General features: G+C 36.8%; 1 protein-coding gene across 2 annotated transcripts in view; it reads left to right on the forward strand.

Moving 5' to 3' along the window:
- CEP350 (centrosomal protein 350) overlaps positions 1–9,504 on the forward strand; it is a 130,778-nt gene that overhangs the window by 64,487 nt on the left and 56,787 nt on the right. For both annotated transcript variants that reach the window (XM_045298317.1, XM_045298318.1), the window contains exons 23-25: positions 992–1,176; positions 1,649–1,736; positions 5,755–5,901. In XM_045298317.1, coding sequence (XP_045154252.1) covers positions 992–1,176; positions 1,649–1,736; positions 5,755–5,901 — 420 coding nt within the window. The remainder of the gene's footprint in view (positions 1–991; positions 1,177–1,648; positions 1,737–5,754; positions 5,902–9,504) is intronic.

The raw sequence follows: 9,504 nt of genomic DNA on the forward strand, positions 1-9,504 counted from the left end.
GGGAAAAAAAGAGGAGCTGATCCCAAGGGCTCAATGGAAAGTAAATGTCTAGAAAAGAATGATGGAATATATGTACTAATATGTCAGATACAATTGATATATGGATTGTAACAAGAATTGTAAGAACCCCCAATAAAATGATTTAAAAAAAATTAAATTTCTAATTTTTCTTCTAAATTAACAACCTTTGGATAACAGGGACACATTCTTATTCAGCTTTACATCTTTGGGACAGTGTCTGCCTTGCCATGGTTGTATATTAAAATTTTATTGGCTTGATCATTAACAGATGAACGTTATTTCCTCCCAAGTGCCAGTTGTTGAAGAATGTTCTTTTATATGATTGAGGGCTATGGTGACAATTTCATTTAGAAGAGTTAATACCAGACTAATCCCAAAGAGTTAGAGATTAAGTGTCCCAAATTTCCAACTCTTCCTAGAAGCTATTCTGCTCCATTTCCTACCTACCCACCTACCCAATTCCTCCCGTGAATATATTCCCTTATATCCCTGGGTTCTGCAATTTGTTGCAATGTCCCACATAAACTTAGAAAACATCTCTCATGGTGGTGGGTGCTGTTCAATCCAAGATGCAAAGTCAGGCAGAGTTGCGCCAAATGCAGAATCCAGAGCCAGAAGCCCAAATGCCCCATAGTCACAGCAGGTCTTAGATGCCCTCAAAGGAGCAACGAATATAGCTTGGCTCACGTCCTTTACTAAGGTTGGGTCTTATCCCACCATGATTCTGTCAACTAGTGTAGTGGAGAATGCCCTCCAAAATGGTACCACAGCCACAGACATGGAGTCCACAATTCCAGTATCACATCAGGAATTCTACTTAGAAGGGCCACAGCAATTAACTGTAAGTCAGTGGCCTTGGTCAATACTTTTTTAAATTTTATAAGCATGTAACTTTTAACATTATTATTAAAAGTTAATTGAATTTCAAAAGTTTTAGAGGTGAGAAACTTGAATAAACTCTTTACTTTAGGAGCTGAGCATGCCATTCTCAGGAGGACAAGATAGTTTCTCTAAATTTACTATGGAGATGGTTCGACAATACATGAAAGAGGAGGAAATGCGTGCAGCTCACCAGTCTTCCCTCCTGCGGCTCCGAGAGAAGGCCTTGAAGGAGAAAACAAAGGCTGAACTAGCCTGGCTAGAACATCAGAAAAGGTAAGTTCTTCCCATGAACGCAGTCTTCACTGTTCAGTTCGTCCTTTAACAAAAAGTAAGTGTTTTGGCTTTTATGATTTTTTTTATTCTCAGCTTCTTAGCAACTCAGCTTCTCAAGTAGAAATACGGTGATAACCTTAGGAATAGCCTTGATTTTGATGCTAAGACTTCCTACCCACATAGCATTTACTTTGCATTTATCTATGTCACTTAACTCACTCTTGTCATTTTTATAATTCCTTAATTTCCAATTACTCAAAATCCTTCTACCTTTAAAAAGCACAGTCTGGTGTAGAGATTATATAAACAGTAAAATACCTATTGGGACCGGAATTGCTGCCTTCAAAAACTATTCTCCACTATTCTCCATATTGGAAAATGTTAAATTGGTTTACAGATTCTTAGTTGTCAAAAATTGCTGTTGTTATAGTACATATTTAACGTTTGTTTCAATGAAAAATAATATTTGCAGACATCTCCGAGACAAAGGAGAAGATGATAAAATGCCCCCACTCCGGAAGAAGCAGCGTGGTTTGCTCTTAAGGTTGCAGCAAGAAAAGGTGCGTGACGCGAACTTCCCTGCAAGTCTAGTTAGAGTGTAGCATCTAGTATTTTACTTAATCTTCTTTTTCTTATTATGGCCTTATGAGATTTAGTTGCTACTTAGCACTGTTTTTGAATCTACTAGTGGAGTTGTAGGGTTTATGGCAGTCTACTATGTTTTTCCTAAATTAGGATTGTGTGTCACTGGTGATTTATGACCGTCAAGGGGAACCACTGTCCTAATTTCTGATACCATAGATTCTTAAGCCTAGTTTTGAAAGATTTTAAATAGAAAATGCAAACAACTTTATTTCTTCAGAAAGAGAATAAAGTAAGTGAACTATAATATATTCCTGTAAGAAAATAAAGTAGTACAGGAAAACGAATGTATTAGCTCACTGTTGTTCAATAGAGATTTCTGAAATGATGATAATGTTCTCACTGTGAACATTACACAGTTGCTACTGGCCATGTTGCTAGTGTGCAACTGGGAAATTGGAATTTTCCTTAATTTTGACTAAGTTAAATTTAAATAGCCACAAGTACTAGTGGCTATCTTATTGGATAGTGCAGCATTAAGTCTTCATTTAACAAAAACTAGGACATTCATTTCTTTGAAAACGAAGATGCAAGAGACAGGTGCAGTGTTGTTCCCGTCATGTAAAGTTGTGAAAGCCACCTGTCACTAGTGCATGTTTCTTGGAGTCACCCGTAAACATCCAACTACAGAAGAAACGCTAGCCTGCGGGGCAGTGGGAACCAGGAGTTGGGGTCGAGTTCACTTTCTCCTGTGCGCTTTTCCTTTGGAATCAAGGGTTTGAAACACGTATGGGCACATGTTAAATAGGTTCATTCCTTGGGTGGCTGCGAAGGCTTTTTCTGCTTTTAATTCTAGATTTGTCATATTTTGGAATTCTAAAAAGTAATGTGGAAAATATACTCGTTGACTCAATTGACAACCCTCGGAAAATTGGCCTACAGAAAAGAAAGACCCAAGTGTAAAGATATATGTACTAAGATATATACTGCAATTCTATCTGTTCGGATCCCCTTGGCCGGTAGTGAGACGGCTATAAGCAGTTTGGATCTTATCATTTTATACAATTATAACCAAAAGGGAGATAATATATATCTCTGGTATTCTTAATTATTTATTTGAGGTGAGATTCCCATAACATTAAAAAAAAGAATTTTCAATTAAACAGTTTATTGTCGTTTAAAACTTTGTGCAACCTTATGCTTAAGAAACGAGAATTCCCTGGAGAAGTTCTTTGTTTCTGGTTGGCCAGAATTGGTTGATGCTGTACATTAATTGTTTCAGAAAACCAGGCCTAAGTGCATAGCTGTTCTCAGAGTGTGCTCTGCAGGACTCTGGAGGCTCCAAAGGTCCACTGTTTAAGGGTATGACTTTTCACTAACTGGCACCAAAGCACTGACAGGTAAAACTCTTGGATGTTAGCACAAAGCAAGGCAGTGGAAGATTACGTTTTACTGCCACAAATCAAAACGACGGACTTCACTTTGGAGTATCCTGATTAAACAGTAAAATTAACTCATTTTATTGTGTCTTGACTTTTGAGTATGTTTTTTTCATATTCTTTGTGATGAAAATATGAAGCCCACAGTGAAACATCTTTGGTGATACCAGAGTACAGTGCCTGACTCCCCAAACAGCATTGTGCAGGCCTTTGTGTAGTAAGCTGAACTAGCCACATTTTTTTCATGGAGTACCATATTTATTTGACAGAATGATCAAAACTATGCTTGTTCAGACTTGGATATTTTACACTTGTGGTTTCTCAAAAAGGAATAAAGTGTCTTGCCACTTTAAAGAAAGCGGATAGTATTTGTTGGCAGTGATAAAGTTCAAACTTTTAAGAAAGCATTATAATTTTGAAAATTACATCTGTCTACTAATTTTAAATACTTTTTTCTTTGAAATATGAATAAATGTTATATTTTCAGGTTGTATATAAAAAATATGCCAACATTTGGAATTATCTACATTTAGTCAGTGAACCAATATTTTCCAAATGCCCAGTGAATTTTAATGTGTATTGTATAAAAAATTCATGGATAAGGTTTCAGATTCCATATTGTAAATAAACTTTGAGAAACTATAACCTACGTTATAGTATCGTTCCAGAAAAGAAGATCCACAGTGATCTGGAAAGACTGTTACAACACTCCTCTGGTTTTCAGCGCCCTCTCTGTGTGATGCCAGGTCCTTTTGCCTATACTGCAGCAACACGTTGCGACAGATTACCTGCAGAAACAAATCAGACCACATAGCTGCCTTTTATTAATCCAGACAGTAAAGAGATTTACAAAAACTTGAATACTACTTTTCTTCCTGCATTTTTCATTTTGGAAAGTCTATTTTCTTAGAGCATACAGTGCTTTGCAGACTCAGAAAATGAACGCAGAGGAGGGTGAGCGCGTTTCCGTATTGCTGCAGACTGAGTTTGACCTGAACCCCTAGGGATTCATGGGTCACCTTTTTAAGAACTGTTAACTACAGAGAAACGCATGTGTGTGCTCAAGGAACTCACAAGTATAAAGTTCTTTGCCATGATGATTCTGTGTAATAGTGAAAAGGTGACAACAGCTTAGGAATTCAACCATAGGGGAGTAGGTAAATGAAATATCTCTCCCTCCAATGTAATTTTACACAGCCATTAGAAGGTATAAATCAATGTGGAGTGACAGCAAATGCAATATCTAGTAATTAAACCAAGACTCAAATCCAATAGCACCTTCGGTCCTCCATTTCTAGATATGCTCTGTGTAAAATAAATTTTTTACTATACAAACCAAATCATCTGATTTGTCTTTTACAGGTCTGTACTTGTATTTATAAGACTTTTAAGAAAGCGTGCTGAAAGCATATGTACTAGACTTAGGCGACAGGTTGCGTATAGGGATTGGAGACCAGTTTTATTTCTTTAAGGAATGAAAGATTAAGAGAAAAATATGACTTTATTTAAATTTTTTAATTTGAGGATTTAAAAATGTGAAATTTTATTATACTTTTTTTGGGGGTATTTTCAGATAGTTCCCCAAACTCACTCAAATACTATTAAAATCATTATAAGCAACATATTATGAATGACTTTATTATGTTTGCTTCACTGATATAAGAAGACACGACAAATTTGTGGACCTAAATTCCAAAAATTACATGAAGTGAAATATGTAATGGTATGCTGAGTTAATTAGCAACAAAAAACATGGTACTGTTTTTGTAGTGAAAAAAAAACAAAAAAGTGCACAAAGAAAGCTTGGTCCAGTGTGGTCGTAAAGTGTTTCTAGTGGCATTGTAAACAGAACCATCTTATTTTTAAAGCAATTTTTAAATGACTTGATTAAGGTAGTAACATGGTTCATGTTCTTAAGCTTGTTTATCCTACTTTTTGGAATCTCTTCTAAAGATCTGTATGAAATAATGGTAGGTATGAAAGCATTATTTGGAATAGTAAATTGTTTATAGAGAGCCTAAGCAATGGAATAGTGGTCACCTTAGGTTACTTGATGTGCCACTATTAACACCTAAGTGTAAAGATCCATTGTAAAGCATTATGGAAGGTTATACATGTTAAGTTGCAAGGGAATATGAAATCATCTATTCTAATTACAGTAATTTTACATGAAAGAATCATGGTGGTACTGTGGGTTAGATGTTGGGCTGCTAACAACGAGGTGAGCTGTTCACCTCCACCAGCTGTTCCCTGGGATGGAGATGAAGCGAACCACTCCTATAAAGATGCCGTCGAAGAAACCCTTTATCGGGTAGTGTCAGTTTCAACTTTAATGGCAGTGAGCTTGGTTTTGTGGTTGTTTGATCAAGTGTTTTAAGGTTATGTGTGACTTTTTTCTTCCTCTTTAAGTATTTTTTAGTGTCATTTTCATGTGTAATATTGTTTGATTTAACAATAGTCTGATTTTAATGTGTATGATGATTGGACTTTCTTTTTAAAATTTTGCTTTGGGCTTGTCCCGTTCAAATCTGTCCCTCTCCTAATTCTTATATTTTAGGCAGAAATTAAACGTCTTCAAGAAGCCAATAAGGCGGCTCGGAAGGAAAGACAGCTGATTCTTAAACAGCAGGAAGAGATAGAACGGATCCGACAGACTACAATAAAACTACAGGAGAAGTTGAAATCTGCAGGGGAGAATAAATTGGTAAATTCCGTGGATTTATTCCTCGTTTATGGATTTGTTTTGTCTTGTCTTGCCTTAGGTGCTGGCTAATTCATAACCTAGTCTCATTTTCTAATAGAGATACATCTGTTCTAACACCATGACATAATAACAAACTAGGATAAAGTTGTAGGTGTATGCGGTTACGTAAAGTGAGTGGTTGGTTTCTTTTCCTAATGTTTGAAAGGGACAAGCGGTTCCTATATTTGTTTAATTTTTTTCCCTATGTATAAGTGATATTGGGACAGAGATCTTTCTCTTGTTTGTCAGTCCAAATAGAATCCTCAGAAGTGATAGGAGAGACTGTTCTTTTTTCTTTAAATAATAATTCAGCAAGCGTCAAAGGAGTTAGACAGAAATAACATGAATCAATTTAAAAATACTGTAAAATATCTTTCCAAGTATAGAGTTGGAAAACCCAGTGTAGCAGTATAATTAAATAAATCCTTAATATAATTTGATTTGGTTTTTAAAAATGCATTTTAACTTTTCAGACAATCTCAAACATATCAAAACTTCAAGACTTAGCTTTCCTAGTCACCCGAGAGTGACTTGCTCTGTCCCCTCCATGCCCTAGTCAAGTATTACCGACACGCACAGGCAACTTTGAAATGTGCATAAGCACAACGCAGGCGCACAAACCCGGAAATTGACAGAGGCCGTACTATTTAATCTGTACACTCCGAGTTTCATCAGTCACAATGTTCTTTTTAGAAAGGGATTAGTTCAAAATCATACACTGCCTTTAGTTTCGTGTGTTTTTAGTTTCCTTCAGTGTGGTTCTCATGACCTTGTTACTTTGGAAGATTTCATGCAGTTTTTTGTAGAATTCCTTTTAAAAGCTGGCTTTCCTGATGTTCCTTCACAGTCTGACTCAGGTTGTGCGTCTTGGGCAGAAACATCGCAGAAGCGATGCTGCGTTCTCATTGATGTCCCGAGTAAGGTGGTGTCTGCAAGAATTCTCTGTCAAGTTATAATTAGCAAACAGTTTGTCTGGAAATATTTTTGAGACTATGTAAATATCCTGTTCTTCCTTAAACCGAAATTTATTCTGTTGTTTTTGTCAGCATGTACTCGTGGATTTTTCTCTGTTCAGAGTTGCAATCTGCCATTCTCATGACTTGTTTTGACGCTAACTCAGTACCAAATTGAGCTGATCGGTTTCCGTGTCCTTTTCTTTTTTCCCTCTGTCTTTGTTAACACGCCCCAGTAGTCTTTGAGCAGATCCGTGCTTTCTGGAACAGCAGACTGTTTCAGAATCAGCTTGCACTTCCCGTGCCTCGGTCTTGGAACCAGCCATGTTTCTAAAGAGCTGTCATTCCTTGTAGTAAGGAAAGTGATTAGGAAATCAAAATCTGGTGTGAGGGATAATCATTGCTGCTCCTAGTAATGCTAGGAAATATGAATGAATAAGTTATGTGTGTTTTAGATATACACAACGCAGAGCTTCAAAAATTTCATGGGAAAAAGTGGAATCAAGTTATTATGTATATACTTATGTTTGTATATATATATATGTGCATGTATGTGTATGTGTACACATGCACAGGGGCTTCCAAATTCATTGTTTTCAGTTCCATTTTTCCTTGAAGCACGTGTATATTGAAAATCAAGAGTTCATATTGACCTGATTCCAGTTCAGTGCCCCAGGGTTTGTTCTAGTTTTTTCTCTTTTGGAGCTCCCTTCTTTGACAGTTATCCAGCGAACATGTTCCTTCATCAGTCCATACACATAACCAGTAACCACTGCTACTCCCTGCCCTGTGCACATGCCCTCCTCACCTTGTACCTGGTTGTCCCTCATGTGGACACACTCTTCTTACCTGCCATTTGGTGTTGAATTTTTCCTTCTTACTTTCTTTGGACTCTGACACCATGCAAGCGAGTTCTCTGTGGAAATCCACACTCTGAGCTCCTGGCTTGCTGTCACCCCATCTCCACATGGACACCTCTTTCTTGTCCTTCTCCATCTAATGCTTTAGGAATTGTTCAAGAAGGGAATAGGTAAGAAAAGATTGTTCTTTGGCTCTATTGTATGAAGTTTAAAAAACTATTCCTACTTAAAAAACTATTCTTACTTACATTATTCCTCATCAGGAATAATGTAAGAGTACTTCCAAGAGTTCATGGGAAAATTCTATTATCTTTGATATCACTTTTAATGAACTTTTTGAAGCCCTCTTGTATATTAATTAAACCAGTAGATCCTAACTTTTTATTATAAACTTTTTAATTTGTGAAAATATGTTTATATGTGTGTGTGTGTGTGTGTGTGTGTTTAAGCCGTATTTATGGGAAAAAACCATCTTCCAGTATGACTAAAAGAAGTTTACTGCATTTGCTCTTCATCACATCTGTGTATACATAGACATAGACATTTATATGGTTGTAATCTTGTATTCCTTTTGAGTGATTAAGCTGTATAGAATTAGGACATTTAGATACTAGGTTACTAGTGATAGAGGTTTTTAAAATTTTCTTGCCACTTTTTAAAAAGTTATTGTACTTTGTGATCTAGATTGCTGTTTAATCAGTACCTTAACTTAGCTCTAAGTACAAACATTATTTGAGGAAACACAATTTTGAATTGACACCATTTAAGATCACTTTAAGGAGCCCTTGTGGCACAGTGGTCAAATGTTCATGCAGCTGCTAAATGGGAGGCTGAACAGTTTGAACTGTCCGCATTTCTGTGGGAGAAGAGACCTGTAGGAGAAGGTGCTTTGTTCCTGTAAAGATGACAGCTTCGGTAACCCTAGGGGGCAGTTCTTTTTGTGATAAATCCGTTTAACTAAGTAGTATACCTATAAAATGTTTCCCAGTTAAATTCAAAAGAAGACTTAAACAGTGATTATGAAACAGTATTTGAAAAAATAAAATGTATACGGAGAAAGTACAGCAAAACGGACTTGTCTGCGTTTTCTATATTACCTGTGCATTTTGTTTATTTTAAAGGGGGCTAACTGATTCTGAGTTCAGGAGAAAAACTCCTATGAAACACGAGACCTTGAACTGAATTTTGTTAGCAACCACTTCAGATATTTAAAATGAACTTACTTAAAGTCAAAGTTCATCATTCTGTTTAGAACACTTTTTGTTTGAAAAGCAAATCGCCGTTTTAAAAAATAATTTTATTAGGGGCACATACAACTCTTATCACAGTCCATACATACATCAATTGTGTAAAGCACATTTGTACATTCATTGCCCTCATCATTCTCAAAACATTTGCTCTCCATGTAAGAACCTAGTATTAGCTCCTCATTTTCCTCACTCCCTCCCCGCTCCACCCTCCCTGATGAACCCTTGATAATTTATAAATTTTCATTTTGTCATATCTTACATTGCCCGATGTCTCCCTTCACCTACTTTTCTGTTGCCCATACCCCAGGGAGGAAGTTATATGTAGATCCTTGTAATCGGTTCCCCCTCTTCACCCCACCTTCCCTCTACCCTCCCAACATCACCACCCTCACCACTGGTCCTGAATGGATCATCCACCCTGGATTCCCTGTGTTCCCAGTTCCTACCTGTACCAGTGTACATCCTCTGGTCTAGCCAGATTTGTAAGGTAGACTTGGGATC

This window comes from Echinops telfairi, unplaced genomic scaffold, assembly GCF_000313985.2.
Source record: "Echinops telfairi isolate 266 unplaced genomic scaffold, ASM31398v2 ScPeMD7_7424;HRSCAF=8462, whole genome shotgun sequence".
NCBI classification, from domain to species: Eukaryota; Metazoa; Chordata; class Mammalia; order Afrosoricida; family Tenrecidae; genus Echinops; species Echinops telfairi.